Source organism: Centruroides sculpturatus, unplaced genomic scaffold (genome assembly GCF_000671375.1).
Source record: "Centruroides sculpturatus isolate CEXI.00-Female unplaced genomic scaffold, Cexi_2.0 scaffold683, whole genome shotgun sequence".
Classification (NCBI taxonomy): domain Eukaryota; kingdom Metazoa; phylum Arthropoda; class Arachnida; order Scorpiones; family Buthidae; genus Centruroides; species Centruroides sculpturatus.
In genome coordinates, this window is record NW_019384858.1 from 249,765 (window position 1) to 267,167 (window position 17,403).

Below are 17,403 nucleotides of genomic sequence, written 5' to 3' on the forward strand. Positions count from 1 at the left end.
ACACTGTATTGTTATTTTTATTGCGCGGTGCAGAATATCTAATGGGGATGGATGGTTTTTATATCCGTGTTTAATTATACCCCAAACTGTTGTTAAAAAGGGGAGAGCGCACGTATCGCATATATTCTGCGTGAGAGAAAACGTGATGTGAAGTACAAACGTGACGGTAGCGTGAAAAACTACCGTATAAGAGCCAACCTCACAATGACTGGAGGACACTATTAAAGCGGCCGTGCCGAATAACTGTTCTAAGTGAAGACATTTGCCATGTTTTGCTGCCTTACATAATGGGACGGAGCCATCGTTGCTACAGAAAAGGACTTCATAAAACGACAAAAAAGTTGATAGGTGACGTGGAAAGAGAGAGATGCTCACTTTCATAAAAGTCTCTACTGTTTTCCTTGGCGCTACTATACAACCGAAAAAAGTCGTAAAGTTTTTTTTTTTTAACTTTGGTGTAAGTTGATATAAATGACTTCATTGTAGGATTGAAAATAATTCTCTCGGATGTTCGAGTTTGAAAAAAAAAACTAGTGTGTTACGGAATACAAACGTTACACGTAATACGTCGGGAACGTTTCATTTCACAGATGTAAGGCTCGTTAAGATACTGAAGTTATAAATGCTACCCATTAACTACATTTAAATTGCAAGCGGTGCGTGTTAAAATGGGGGAAGTAAGTACAAATGTCGGGTTATTTTCAGGCCGTAAGCAGAAAGAGATTCCGATTGGTTGACGGAAAACGGGATATATACCAGGTAGTGTTAGGATTCATGTGTGGAATGAAGAATGAGATCGTGCAAAGACTAGTCAATAGCATGTGTGTGGAATAGAAGACGATGGAACTCATAGATCATCTCACTCGACCGATGGTTTCTATACACGGTTCGGGATTCGATTATGTTTAAGGATGGAAAATCCCACCTTTGGTTTTCTTAGCCTATAAAGCAGGAAATTTATCCGCTATTTTTCGCTTTTTACAAGAGTTTTTCGGAATTAGTAATTCGACGCCACTCAACAGCATTTTGTCGACAAGTTTGTGGCTCGGACGCCAATCTTTTTATTTATTTATTTCCTTCTTACGAACGATCGACAAAAATATCTTAAGACAGCGGCGCACATTTTTCGTAAAAATGTATCCGGCATAAAGAATTTCCACCATCCATATAAGAATAAAGCGGATGATACTGTAGTCGAATCCCATCAAGGTGAATGTCACGAAGCAAAGATGTAAAAGTAAATGGCTCGAGCCGACGAGAAACTGCTGCGTCAGGTGTCGCATTGTACGTGAGTGTGCAGCCTTTGTAAAGCAAAGCATGGACATTCATATCCTCTACTTACTTAGTCGGGAGTCGAGAGAAACCTATGACCGACGTGTGCCGTAACATTAGGGGTTATGTGCTGCGTCAGGATGGGTTAGTTGGATGAAAAATGTCACGTTCTTGCATACGGTTAAAATTGTTGCCCGCTTAACGCGGTCGGAAGAGCCTTTTTGCGCCGTTAATCTGTCGTCCGGGATCGAACTTTAAAGGCATTATTCGGCGTGGTGAGGAGATAAAGTAAGCCAGACGGTTGGAAGCCGTTACTTTCGTAAAGAAAAAATTTTTAATAGGGAAAAATCTCTGAACGTCGTTTCTTACGTAAGCCGGTCTTGTCGAGCGAGCGTGTGGCATGGGAACGGCAGTCACTCCCAGACGTCTTCTCGAGACAGAAGCGAGACGACGTAGAGAATGTCGAGACCGACAGCTTGAAGCAAACGTCCCATTGCCAGATAGGAGGGATGTCCCCAGAGTCTTTTAACCACCGCTTGTGTGTAGAGATAGACTGCGGCCACTTTGAGCACGACGGCAGAAACGTTGTCGTCTTCTTCCTGCAAAGTTAGTACGTTCTGTTTTACAATCTTGTTTATCAAATACGCATTCGAAATTAAATTAACGTCGGGAAACGGACATTGTTATAATTTATAACCCGGCGAATTATAAATTATCGAGCGATGGTGTAATAAATTAACCAAATTATAATAACTGCTATCGATGACTTAAACAGATGACGTAGAGAGATTGAAAAGTTAAAATTTCCTAAATAAAAGTATACTCGTCTACTCGGTTCTCGCCTAATATATCCATTGAAATTAACTGGGATTCCATCTGGACATTTTTAAAGCTTTTCCTGCGGGGTATTTTAGTTTTCGGTTAAGACAAAATTTATGAACGTCGGTACGAAAATTTATAATACGTGTGACGACAAGCAGAACGATTCTGCCAAGTTTCCAAGTCATTAGAAGTCGACCTATACTCCGTGCCCGGCGCTGCCCATGTTACTGACACGGTAAAGAGTACGAGGTAATTAATTGACAAAGGACACTTGCCACCAATCAATGGACGACGAAGCGAGGGTTTTAGATGGGCCCGGGAGAGAAGATCCTTCAATGTCTGAGCAATAACGAATCTGTAACTGGATTACGAGACCGTGGACGGATAAGTGTCTTTCGTAATAAAGTGCGGCTGCGAACTCTTCGGATTAGAAAATATTGCGGAAACTCGCAACTAACGATCGCCATGGCATCTTTCGAGTGAAAAAGTCTCGTAATACACAATTGATTATCTCGAAATTTCCCCAGCGTCAAGATTAATTGACGAACAAATAATGTAAAATTATTAATCCAACAAAGTATATGATTAACGAACATTTCGAGAGTGATTAAATTGTAATTTTTGATTTTCTAAACTGATAAAACAATACTCGGAAAGAAAATTCAATTCCTGTAACTGAGATATTAGAGAAGAAAAATCCATCAGCACGAGCGAAACAAAATAAAAAAAAAGGGAAGAAGGAAGAAAGAAGAGGAGTCTCCGTCACTCCACCCAACCAAGTCGTCCCCGAACCGAGCTAATGACAACAAAAAAAGAGACAGAAAAGCACACGACTAGATTAATAACTACTTTTCAATTCTCAATTAAGGATCATTGTCGAAGGAAATTACCTGGGAGTAACATTTGTCCATAATTGTCCGAGAAGAAGACTGTAATTTAAAAGTGACACTTAATGATCTATTTAAATATTCTTAAATTTGCCAGAGAAGTTGATTTCGAAGGTAACAGGGACTTGTTTATCGACTGCAGCCATATCAATTCCTTTTGTTTTAATTAAGATTGCGAAAGATGGAGACGAGAAAAACGTCGGTAAAGACGAATTCGCTTATTTCGGAGCAGGGATAAATTCGTCGGCAAAAAACCCTAACGAAAGTCGGAGAAAAAACTGTTTTTAAAGTGTCGCAAATTGGTCACGAGGGAAATAGGGAAAAACTTTTCTGTTTAACTCCGGGGATGCGAAGTAAATGCACGATCCCTAGTGTAGCGGTTATGATGGATGAGGGATTGGTACCCTGGGGTCATCCCCGGACCCTCAGAGGGACTCGTAATGGTATATTGACGGCAACATGGCGTGACTGATAGTCTCGTATGCAGCACCTCGTCATCCGCCTCGTACACATTATAGAGACAAGAGGAGACGAAGAGGACAAGAGAGACTTAATTCCTACACACGACATGGTTTTTCGAGACATCTATTGTGTTTTATAAGCGCGATCGACCTTTCAGGTATTCTTATTATCTGGAAACCGTCCAAATCTGGTGACCATTTACATAAGTCGATCCGGATGATGCAAACGATTTGTCAGAAACCAGTGTCTGTCGGGATAAGTTGTTACGCTCCGACTGTCTGTCAACCTCATTGGGACCATCCGTCACCATTTGTCGGCGTAACCCGACGAAAAACAGCACACGTTTCTGCCGGTGCGCGTACGGTATTAATCGTCGGGCGGAAAATCCCAAAGAATAATGCAATTATCCGTGGAAAATTCGCCCAAAACCCGGATAAGCGAGTTTAATAGAGACGAGTCGTCAATTAAATCGGAGCCAAAAGGAATATTTATCCGTTTTCACAGAATAATTATCAATGGCTCGGGGAAAAAGCAGACGTGCGGATGGAAGACGTACTTATTTTCCGGGCGATTTAAAAATGTTCTCGTGCCCGAAAGTGCACGGGAGGATCGCGTATCGTCCCATCGAAGGCGACCGACAACGTTCCGCAACCACAAACGAGCGCGTGACGCCAGGCGAAAGACCGGAACCACTCGAAAAGACTTCGATGAGAGCGCGATAGTCCACGCGCGGCGTCCGACAAATGCTGATACGGCATGTCCTTTCGCTCGACTAGTCACAGAGAGCCATTGTTAGCAGAGCCTTTGTTCCGCGATTAAGTCCACTCGGCGCGGTTAAATCTAAAGAGAAATTCCATATCCATCCTTCGACCGCGCGCACACCTGCTCGGGCCGTGGCCACGGATTCCCCGGAACCCGGCGCTTCGGTTGCTATGGGAACTGCCTTGTTCCCACACGTCCCGTCGCCATACAACATTTAAGGTAAGGATGTACATATTGCAGATTGTTGGAAGCATTCTCCTGTAGCCCGTCACCACGACTAATAGTCGAGGCCGCCGTGACGTAAAAGGATTTTCGCGCCTCGTATTTTCCGAAAAAGCCTTACCTGAGATAAATATTTCCGTAGAAAAGTCACCACCAAAAATATTCTCGACCCCAAGAAGATCCACACTTCCAACGAGTAGTGTTCTCTCATCAACCGTAAATATTTACTGTCGTAGGCTGTAAAAGACAAAGATTAAGTAGTTGTTTTCGCGGTCCAACTAAAACAAAGAAATAATTTACCCTGTTATCACGCTGGAATTTTTTTCCAGAAATCGACACCAATTCCAGATTAATTACAATTAGACATCGACGGTCAAAGTTCAATAATAACGATTTATTTGATTTTTCGAAACTCCCAGCCACGTCTTTACAAAAGCTACTTAACTCGTAGGCAAGGTAGACAAATCGCCTTCTATGCCTCCGAAGCTACTTAATTCGTGTGGCGTTAAATTATTCTGTATTACTAACGCCGTAATATTTTCCACCTATTTATCCTTAATTGAACCGCCCAGTCACCGAAACGATCTTGCCAAACAGTTCTACAAAAATACCCTAACTTATTGACACTTGTGTGTATAACAAAACTCGACGAAATTTAAATAAAGGTGGTGTTAGACGGGCTGCCGACTATAAACCGAATTTTCCGGGCCACAAATGAAGTAGAAGGTGTTTTCAGTCGTATTTTTTAAGAGCTGAATCCGGAGGAGCCGGTGGAAGTTTATCGTTGCCGGTCGTCGTATATTTACGGTGGGAACGAAGCGGATTATAGAAATGTGAAAGACGTAGCAGCAGCTGCCGGACGACGCGATAGATCCTGTTACTTTTTCTTATTTATTAATTACAGGCAATGGCTGCAGCCAGCCACCGGCTAGCGCTTCTGTCACGAACAGGTGTTGCCTATTGGTCGTCGGTGTCATCTGCCGACTACCGGGACAGATCTACGAGTGTCGAATGGTTCGAAACACGGCTTTTACTACCGTCGAGTCTCTCTATGCGGGCAGACGTCGTCACCGCAGCCGGCATTTTAAATGCGTCTGGTTATGTTGGTAATGCAAAGGACGATGAGATATGCGCTAGATGGACCACTCCGGCTCGGCCAATCTCCATCAATGCCAGGCACAGCTGGCCCAACCTAGATGAACGAACCGTATTAGGAGGAATCTCCTCCCCGATCGTGTACGAATCCCAAAGACATTCGATTTTCGTCCGGCTACCTACCTGTTGTCATGTTCGGAAGCTCCAATAATTGCTGCAAGTACGACTTCTCCGACCATCTGCAAACGGAAAGAATTCGTATATTTTTCCATCTTTAATCTTAAGAAACCGCCAAGTAACTTTACAAACGAAATTTATTTTCTACGCAATTTTTCCCCACACCGACCAAATTATCTACTACCTTGGGTGGTTATTCCGCGCATTAATGAGAAAATTTAATTTTATGCCGCACAAGACCAGACGATAAAATACTTTCGATATTTATATGCACGGACTAAAATTAATTATGATTAAAACAAATTTAATTATCGGTATTAGGAGTAATATAGTACGATTTTTAAAAATCAAATTAACTTAATATTAATTACGGTAGCGAGTTTCCTTTTCGGCACTTAATCTTTTCTACGTTCTAAATTACGAGTAAGCGAGCGCGACGTAAGTGAAAAGTGATTTTTAAGGGGACCATTTTCTTCTTTATTTTACCTCTCTCTTAAAACGCCAATTGAATGTGACGTTTCTTTTATTCTCCATTCACAAACGTAAGAATACGTGCATCTTTTCCGAGTTATTATCCGAAAGTTTTCCTCGACAAGCTTACAGATACAAGTCGACCCCCCCTATAACACTGTTGATAATTCCGTTTTATATGAATTCTATGTTGTACGAGTCACTTAGATTTTACAAATCCGTGAGCCGTTCACAGCCCGGCACACATATTTGTAAAATCTAAGTGACTCGTACAACATGGAATTCATATAAAACGGAATTATCAACAGTGATATAGGGGGGTCGACTGTATTATTCTTATATAAGTTTACAATATGTACAGTACAGTACGTGTATTAACTCTTTAAAAATAATAAGTAGCGATTACAAAAATAGGGTATTTCGACTCGGCTTTAAGCGAATAAATTAAGCCATCTAATAAGAAATCCAACAAACTAAGTTGTTTAACTTTATCGGCAACGTTTAAAATTTTGGTGGCGCCATCTGTTACCATATTTTAATAAAATAAAAACTTTTTATATATTTAACTATTATAAAATGGCAAAAAGTTTTACTTTGAGGGTAGGGACGGGTTTATTAAAAATTGTAAATGATAATAACGAGGAAAATCGTCATTAAATCCGACCGTACTAAAGATACACGCGACCCCCTTTATCTTTCCATCCTCTCGAACTTTAATCACCAAAATTTAACAGTATCGATCTCCCTAATAAACAAACCTCTAGGCAAAATTTCAGAAACTTTCCACAAAAAACACGGGAGTTATTAAGCTTCAAACGGGATGAACAAAATCGTGCCCCCATTCATACAGAAAAAAAAACCCCGATTTTTGCATTTCTCGACGTTCGAAGGTTCCTAGTCCAAAACTAAAAATCTTGGGAGGATCATTTTTTTGACCGATGGTCATATTTTTCCTCTATTATATATAACAGAAAGGGGAAAGTAAAAGCGCGTTACTACACAAAAATAGAGATTTCCAAAGGTTTGGCCTGTCTGTCGATAATATTACTATATCTATACTCGTACTTTTACATTTTGATTCACACTCGCACGAAACGTTTTTCTCCCTTCCTATAAAAATGTTCTAGGAAAAAGCATCTACCTGTGTTTGACATGTCGGACGGGTTTGCTTATTTTGTGCATACGTCCGTTTGAACGTGTCAAATTCACCATTTTCTGCGCCACGGCCACACTTCGGAAATGGAAAGAGAGGAATCAATCGCACCAATTCTCGACAGACATTTTAAAGTCTTTCGATATATTTGACTGGCGCTAAAACGAATATATCTTTCTACCGTATTTATTGAAATTATTACGTGTCGGTGGGTTTATTAGCTCGTACTTTTTACTTTCGGTCGCTCGGTGTGGAGCGTATTAAACACCTCCGCATACAGCGTTAAATTCGTTTTTCTCTATTCCACAATCTGGAGTAATTTGATTAATTTATAAAATATATTCAGAAATTTTTTAAAGAATAAAAACTGTAATTTTCCTATTTATGTCTGCGGTAACGCTAGTCGGGTAGATATAAAATCGCAGTACATAAAGTAAAACTTTTAAAATAAGAAAATTAAAAAGTTCTCGCACATTTAAATAAGATAAAAGTAAATAAACCGTCGAATATGCGTGTATTACGTCAGAGTACACCTTGCATGTTAGAAAATACTTTCTTAAAATATGGAGTTAATCGAAGTTCTTAAATGGCAGCGAACGGTTTCCATCGAAACTCAAAAGGTGAAAGATTAATAGCGATCGGCGTGTTAAAAAATAATTAATTAAAGATCAATTTTTATAGGCGACATTAATATAAATATGTTTACAAACGTACTTTGTTTTTGTATCGGTGGATACAAGTCAGCTGTTTCCAACCGCGTAAAAAAAACGAATACACCCAATCCCATTCGAGGACGAGTGTAAATACGTCCACATACACGATTTTTTCAAAGGAGAACTCTGCTTCCGTCTTTCGTACGAACCGCATTCTCCATTATTCTTTAGAAATTTTAATATCGATATCCAATAAAATTCCTCTTTGGCCTAAATATATATTTTTTTTCTAGTCGAAGAGATTTATAACCTTTGTCATCTCAATTAAACTTATTGAAAAACAACCCCAATCTTGTCATATCCTAACATTTTCCCAAACTGAATCTGGTAGATATCTGTAGAGTCGGCAGTATATCCCCTTGAAATTTATGAACAAGCCTTTAGAAAATCAAATACCTTATAAAATCCAATTTTCCAAAAAATAAGGATAAATCAATTTTAAAGAAGCTTAACCATTCGAATTCTCTTCGTTTTTTATTCGGATACGTAATCTTTTCGTTGTATGCACGTCGTACACAAACGAAACATTAATGCAGATTTAAACATATGTTACGTCGAGCATTACGTCGTTTCCGTCGTGGAAAATTAACAAAAACGAAGTCGGAAATTAAGAAGTAAAGATTTGAAATGTGTGGACGGAATGGGAATTGTTTTAGAGGAGGGAAAATTCAACAGTATTAAAATTGGTAACGATCGATGGAATATAGTTTATAACAAAGGTGGAGGGTTTCACTTAGATTAAAGATCGGTGGCACTTCTTATAAATATGCAAGTCGTATAGGAATTCTTGCACACATCGCGGCAAAGAACCGTTATGAATGAGATATATAGAAGCATTTGGTCCGAAGCGGCGCGAGCAAGGAAGCGATAACAAGGACTTTTATGTATGCCCCCATCTGGTGAAAGACTGTCGGTTTACATAAAGAGCGGAATCGTTCACCGCTTCTGATAAACCTTCACCCAACGTCTTGGCTGAAAATATTGGATTTGCAATTTGCTACATCGATTCTGGAAGCTTGCCTATCCCGATGTATGTAACCTTATAGACTAAATTCACCGTTAAAAGGAGATAAGGAGTGAGGAAAATTTCTGCCGAGATGCAGAAAGATGACAGATGAGTTAGACTGTGACAGTTATCCTTCCGACCGAAGGATTAATTAAAGGAAAGAAGTCGTAGCTCAGTTTTGCTAGGAACTGCATCACTCGTTAGACCTAATTTGGCTGCCGTCTGGGTGTGGAATAATTTGATATCGCCTAGCAATTCCTATCTGGATTGTAATCCTTAATACGCACTCGCACAATTCTTATCGCCCGGCTGAAAGCATCGTTTTTCCAATTTATTCTTAAGACTGATGATTCGGGCTTTGTAACACGACTCGCCAACATTCGATATTCTGCCTGCATTTGATATATATTTTTTTCTTGCTGGCCTTTTTTTCTCCCTTCTTTATTCGACGTAAATAGCTTTGAATCCCCGGGATTGCTTTCGGCTTTGCAACGTTCAATTCACTGTTGCAGATTTGTTTATTTAGGATTTACAAATAATCCCGAGGTAAACATTTTCTAGCGGAGCGATTCCAGCGACAGTTAGTCGAAGCGGCGAAAAAGGGAAAAACAAAAATAAACAATGTATTCAGAGTTCGAACGACTCACGGCTAAGACATAAAAGCCGAGAAGCAGTTAGAAAATATAACTCCTCGATCAAAGGCTAATGGGAGCGGGGACGAAAAATGCCAGCCAAGGTGCTAAAGGACCGAGCAATTCGCATGCAAATTGGACATCGATGCTTTCATTCATATATCACGGTTAGCACGTGGAAATGACAGTCGAGATGCGCCGACCGTTATTGGCGCGAAATTCGAGCGCGGAGAGAGAAAATTAAAACATTCCGAGGGAAAAAAACAAAGAGAAAAACTTTAGGAAACCAAGAGTTGAGAGACAAGGGAGGGTAGAAAATGACAGGTCGCTTCCATTTACAATCGTGTCGGGTTAAGATCCAATCAACGCTCGTCTTCTAACTTTCCTGCTGTTCGAAGTCTCCACCTCTTTTGGATAGTGTCGCTTAATTAAAAGTAGTGAAAGCGAAGCACACGCGCACGCGAAACGAAAGAAGCCGGAGAAAAGAAAGGAAAAAAGAGCAAGAAAAGCGAACGAACGAGACAGAAAAAGGGGACAAACGATTCGGTGTTGCGGCTAGCGGATTGCTGACGTCACCGGCCGCAGCAGTTCGTCTCGTCCCCGTCAGGGGTGAGAGTCTCCTCTCGATCGTCGTCAGCTGTCTAGTTAATTACTTTAATTAAAAATACACCGTCCTCATTATAGGTAAATTACTAGGATAGCAGCTAGGGTTAAATAATTCATAGTAGATGACAGCGCGGGGAGAAACGGTATCGAGAGAATATTTGTAGAAAGGCTGTCGGCAATTGAAGAAACCCAAGAAATTTATACACTTCGTTAGACTTAAGTCGATTCCGTCTGTCTGGTGTGTTACGTAACGTCAATCCATCAAAGGCAGTTTTTGTGGCGGACGACGAGAAAAATTTGGGGACGTTCCCGCTCGTTCCGTATTTTCTTTTTTGTTTAGAAAGGAGATGCTTTTCTTTCCGCCGAATCTCCTAATTGTGTGCTTATTCCGTTCGGTGGTTGAACATTTCCAAGTGCGTCTCGGACGGAAGTAGTGCAGCAGAGCGAACGGAGGAAAGAAAAGTTGACGAGATCAGGAAATGAGTAGATGGGTGTTAGAAAAACCCGAGGAGACGAACAGACGTTTTGTTTGCTGCTTTATTTGTTTGTAGTGGAGACGAAAGTCTTACATCGAATGCTCTTCGATCAATCACTCTCGATACCTGCTTCTCAGTTTGTATAGCGATTGTCACTCTTCTTAAAGCCACCTTCGCCACTCCGATAAAACTCCAAATAGTCGAAAGTAATTATCGACACGAGATTACGATTAACACTTTATAATCGCCTTACTGTTTGCGCACACTTTAAGCCAGATCATTTTATCGCAACGCTCAGAAATCCACAAATTTCTCGCAGCATTAACGCATTCCGTATTTAAAATAAGGAATATTTACGGCTTAGTCGACTTAAAAAGCGTCCCCGAGAGGGTCGACGTACACACACACACAGAGCCTTGAGGGAATGCCACCGGACGTAATAGCAGCTGGAAACTTTATTTCTTTGCTCCGTGATTTATGAAGGAAATCAGATTCCCATTTTTCCCAATACATTTATTAAGCCCTAATGGATACACTTGATAGAATCAAGTACTTCTTAAGTTGATATAAAAATATCCTAGTAGGCTTTTATTAAATAAGTGCAATAAGTCGATATTTCACCCTCCGGATATAATTTCTTAAAAAGAGTAAATATATAAATTGTATGGACAAACACCACTTTTTGCCTAAATCCTTATTTATACTTTGCCCGAGAATCTCGGTTTTTTTAATCACAGAAATTACGAGAAAGACATTTTCCTACCGCAACTTTCTTCGTATAAAAAGAAAGCGATTAAAAGAACGAATTAGGCGACAAACGACGGCAACCCGAAATACCAGTTGCTTAACTTTCCCGGCAACTGTTACGATATTTATTTTTAAAACTTTTTATATTTTTAACTATTATAAAATGGCAAAAAGCGTAATTTTCAGAGCGGGATTGGTTTTATAAAAAAATTTAAACGTGTAAAATCGTCATTAAATTCGACCACCTCCTTTATGATCGATCTTTAACTGAAGTGGATCAATTCAATCGCTCAAATTAATGCTAAATAACGGAGAATATTTAAATTCAACGAGGCAAAAACGTGGAAAAACTCGGAAGAGAATCCACGAATTTCCGCGATTTTCCGGGCGGTGAGCGGGATTTTACGAAATTCGTCTTTGAGGCGAAAGACGAATTTCGTAAAATTCCTTTTCGGGAAAAGAGGATACGCGGGAAAATGATAATAATAACGAGAACAATTATGCGGCGGCGAGAGAAAGTCGGTGTCTCGGAGGGACGCGAAGTACGGCAAAATAATAATAAATCAAGGAACACGTCATCCGGACGAGGACCGGGAGGAAGGAGGAGAGGGGAAGACCGTCCGATTCCCACAAATTCCTTGTAGTCCTAATTAAAGCGTTTCCAGGACAGATAGCCGGGAGGACCTCCTCTCCTCCTCTCGCCCGACGTATTACCATATCTGACGTCACACGGAACCACCTTTCCATTTAAATATCGACGTCCGATCTCGGCTCTTTCCGACTATTTTCGTTTTCCATCCGGAGCGATTTTTTCGGTTTTGGCGGAAGAGGTGTATTCCGAGACGTTTCTACCGCGGTTACGATAATCGGCCGACGAGAACCAGACAAATTTTCGGGACGTCATTTTCGTTAAGCAGAGAATGATTTTTTTCCGACCGCCACGGAGAAAGGAAAAAATCGGCTCCCGGCTCCCGCGCGTGTATTATGTTAATCCGAAGGGAACGAAGATTAAAGCCGGTACACGAAGGGGGAGGGAAGAGAGTAGCGAAACAAGGAAAAGGCAGGGCCGGTGATTATCTCGCGATTTATCGGAATTCCGAATTTCCGGCATTCGTCCTCCGCCGCCGCGCGCGCGAACGGGCATCTCCCACCAAAACCCGCCCGACTTCCGCGCGCCACCGAGCGGAAGTCGGGCGGGGAAGGAAGGGTTACGGGTCTAATTGGAGCTTAATACTCGGGCCGGCGTCTTTTTCCCGGCCGGTAGATAAGACGGCGAATAATCGGCGGATCTCGTCCAACGCGATCTTAATGATGACAAATGCTCGAGATTTTCCGCCGGCTATTAACCTGGCGCGGAGAGATTTCCACTCGACCATCCATCACGTCATTGTAAACAAATCAGAAACGGACGAAAATGTCGTATTAAGAGAGCGCAGTCCACCTAACTAATCCGCCAAAGACGGCGCCACCGGCAATGGCCCTCGACAGATAAGGTCGCGCGCGACGCATCCGACGCGTGACCTTTCTACCCGAATCGACCTTATCGTTGGCGGAACCTCTTTTTCTTCCAATTTTCGTCGGCGCCAAACCCCCGCTTTCCCCGACCGCCCCTTCCACCTTCCCTTCGCCCGTTAGCTTCCGCTACTTTTTACCGCACGTCACCGTCGACGGTGACGACGCTCGTCGCCTCCTTCGGAAAGCGACATCCGCCGACGAAAGTCGTTTCGTTTCTATTTTCGGGCGCACCTTTGGCGTTAGGCAAATCGTTTTTTGGGCCAGGTAAAATAGAGGAAGACGTACTCTTTAAACTGTTCGTCGGTAAACCGGGATCCGGCGTAAGTTTCCCCCGGGCCATCACACAGCACCAGCCAAGAAAGTAAAGAGACGGAGGCACAATCGCTGATGATACCTGCAAAAAAAACGTAACGGATAAAAAATGGAATTGTAAACACCGGGTCTTTTCCTCGGACGGGTGCAAATGCTTCCACCCACCGTAGTCGTTGTGGATGGTGACGCAGATCGAAACCAAAGAGCAAACGGCCAAAGTCCAACGAACCCTGAAAGAAGTTTAATTCTTACAAAGTCGAAATTCATACGAAAACGGACTGAATAGAAAAAAAAGAACTTACCAAACGGGAAAAGAGGAAACGAATGGTGAAACCGCCACTGAAATCGTCAGAAAATAAGCCAAACCGGAAACGACGAGCGTCAATCCCTGCAACGTAAACAAATATTTGGTGTTCTTAAGTCTTTCTCATAATTTCAAATGAAATTAAAAATGCGTTAGTACGCTCGATTCGATCTTTATTACAAATAAATTTAATGTAAATAAAATTGAAAGGGAATACAATCGTCGCATATATAATAACAACTGGTCTTCGTAATTATACATTATCGTATATTCTGCAAATAATTATAAACATATATAACATCCTACGTATAAAATAAATAGATATATAATTTTCTACCCACATATATAATATGCATATCTGTAACTTATATGTACTGTACGTGGACGTTGATTTTTCGGCCGTGTAATTATATTTAACCTACGTAAGATATATTTAGGCTATATATACTATAGAAAAATTACATTACTGTAGAAAATTATACATATATATATTTACAGAATATAGTATTATATATAATCACGAAGATCAGTTATTATTACAGATTCCAATTTTATTTACACTAAATTTATTTGTAATAGACTTTGAATCGTCTTTTGATTTCATTTTAAATTATTTTTGTCGTTGTTGTAGGGCTTCTCGGACAAAATACACCGTAGAGTGTAGACCACTGATAATTTTTATCCAATTAACATATCGCTTCAGTTTTTATTCCTTGTTAAGTGATTTTACCCCTTATTTTGATCGTCTTTTATCGTTACTCCTTTGTAATTCGGGGACGGAGGTGAATGAAAATTTATCGCAGATTCATCCCGAAATATTAACCTAGAGAAGTAAGAAAAATGTCGGAGAATAAAAAAAGGGTCCAAGTTCTCCCCGGTCGTATCTCTGTGAAGCGACCAGATGTGTAGAACGCGCTTCTTATCGCTTTCGCCTGAGTCATATCGCGAACGCTCTAAATATAACCCACTTCATAGTTGTGGGAAGTTTCTTTGTTACACCGAGATTTTTAAACGATCGGAATTTTTAAAAAGGAGGGAAGAGGAAATGAAAGAGGATGAGAGAATAGAGACTGACATCTGGCGCTGACGGATGGAAGTGTAACGGAGTTAACAGAAATCCCATTAGAATGATTTTCGCAACGCTCTGGTCATTCGGTCGGCAACACGACGATAGCGAAAGTGGAATGAACCATTCCCTTTACGCCCCTTTACGATCGGCTTCCGACGTATAACGGTCCGGGTACAAATTTTGTCTGCTGGCCTATACAATCTCGCTAAAAGTACTCTCAGAATGGCGAATGCGATCCAGATATACGAAGCTCTCCCCCTACGGCTACGATCTGCATTGATGGTGTATGACAGATGAGCAACCCGAGTTCCCCCCTTTCTTATTCTAGTTCCCATGGCAACGCGACAGAGATGGAAAGGACGGATATGGCGACATGCGCCATCCCCCTAATCATTTCGGTCACCTGCACGTGACTTCTATCGAACCTCCCAATGTTTCTTCTTAATTATTGCGTGACTCTCGGATTTTCTTTATTCCTCGTGTTTTTGTGACCGATACCGAGAGACTTGTCCACCCTACGTGATCGATAATCGCGCTTTAACGATACGCTCGATGCGCCATCTGACGGCAAAATACGTCATCACGCTCGCATCCCCTTTATTCCAGAAAACTATCCAATTTTCATTACTAAAGGATCGAATTTTTCGGCCTGCAACTCCCTCGTTATTACGAAATCTCTGTGTTACTCTATTCTGGTAACCACCCGTGACCAATACAGGAATTACTAATGAAATATGACGTAATAGCGATAATCTTAATATCTTTAGAATACCGACGTGACAATAATAAAACCAATGAAATCAGATCAAACATAATTTACAGTAATTAAAACCAATCTCTTTCATCTCTAACTCAGCATACAATACAAATCTAAGTTCACATATTAATTGTAAAGACCTACTTCGTTACTACTATTGTAAACAGTATTATGTGAGGGTTATTTTAACCTACACAATGTACATATTTCGGTAATACAATAATGTTTATTTAATATTATTCAAGTACGTATAATAACTTATTACAATTTTTATAATAATCCTAGTAATTATGGATATATTTATTATAAAAATTGAACAATACAATTATCTATTGAACAGAATAAACGACACGCAAAATTCTAGTATTAGTATAGGTAGGCTACAACTAAATACAGAAAGCACGAATCTATCTTTTCTAATAAACTATTAACTATATTTAGACCTATTAATATAGAACTTCTGAAAAATAAATGAAAAATCCTAAACACATCATTTCTTAATAGGAGTTTAAAGAATGATAAGTCATTTTAAAATCTTTTGAGTTATATTCTTCCTATAGAAAATACTAAAATATTTATTTTAAATACATTTTACAGGTTATAGTTAATAGATTGATTAGCTTCGAAGAACATAAATTTATGTCTACGTTTTAATTTTATATAATAGGAAGGATTTCCTACCATCTCGTCATATTATATCGTAACACATTATACAACATCGTACATTATTTAATTCTATAGTAGAAAAAGATATGCTCTTTAATTTCGTGTCATATAATCTATGTATGTACTGTACACACGGACGCGTGCGCGCATATATATATATATATATAGGCCTATATATATGTGTGTGGGGGATGTGTTTAGGTGTGTGAGCGCGCGCATGTATTACATGATACGAAATATAATGAGTATCGGTGAAATTGTTTTTGGAGATTAATTGAAATGATGAGGCCACCAATAGCGTACTGGACAGAGATGCTTTAAGAAACGGAAGCTACGCAACAGCTGTAAACAAATCTGTTATGACCCACAATAAAGTTTACAACCTTCCACGCTTTCAATCAAAGTCATTATTGGAGATGGAAGGGAAGAGTAGAGAAACATAAAACAATCTGCTGCGCTATTAAAACAAAACACGTGGCTAACCACGTGGTTTTAGCTAGAAGTATGCATAATATGAAGGAAAAGACGTTAAATATGCAAAACGGATGTGGACTTTTTATGACTCCCAACTGACTCGGTAAGAGTGAAAAGGGGGTACATGTAAACACCTTGCCATATGGTAACTTCTGCTGGTTGTAATTAGGCTGAGCGAGACAATATAAATACCAGCCCGAAAACTTTCTCTTTCTGATCAAACACAATTACATTTTCCCCCAATCTCACAAGGAATAGATCGACTTTGACCAGCTGTGCACTCGCTAACTTCAGTTCCAAGTGATTAAAACTGCTACTTTCAAACTGCATCTCATATAATTATTTATACAATCTTATTTTTTATTCTCATGTTTTTTTCTTTCTGTCCTGTAAAATTGTCTTTGTACAAAAGAATCGCTTCAATTTGATAAAAGTATAATTTTCTTTTTGAGATATTCAAATTGATTTGAATTCGTTTTGATATATTATAAACTTAATGGCAACAAATAGGGTATATTATATATATACAGTGTTTTAGAACAATTGAACGTAATATAAACATTTAGAAAACTATATCATGAGCTTGATTACCAATAAAATCTTAAACAAAAATTATTTAAATAGAAAACACAGAAATGTTTTCATAAAAACAGTTAATGAAGACAGATTGGACAAATGCTAATTTTAACTGTCTTTTTTCATCTATGTCAATCCAATTAAATGCATCTAACTACATTGAAACTAGCTGAAAAAAGAATATATACATATATTTATTTATTTATAAATATATACGAACAATTATT

The 17,403-nt window shown here is 39.7% G+C and overlaps 1 protein-coding gene across 1 annotated transcript; it reads right to left on the bottom strand.

The window, feature by feature from the left end:
* Positions 1 to 257: 257 nt before the first annotated feature.
* On the bottom strand, positions 258 to 13,895 carry LOC111630603. Its single transcript, XM_023374723.1, has 7 exons — positions 13,873 to 13,895; positions 13,633 to 13,752; positions 13,496 to 13,560; positions 13,304 to 13,412; positions 5,706 to 5,761; positions 4,549 to 4,664; positions 258 to 1,871 (listed from the first exon to the last, which is right to left on the bottom strand). Exons 1-7 carry the CDS (start codon positions 13,893 to 13,895, stop codon positions 1,686 to 1,688), a joined length of 675 nt encoding a protein of 224 aa, XP_023230491.1. The 3' UTR covers positions 258 to 1,685.
* Between the last annotated feature and the right edge of the window lie 3,508 nt (positions 13,896 to 17,403).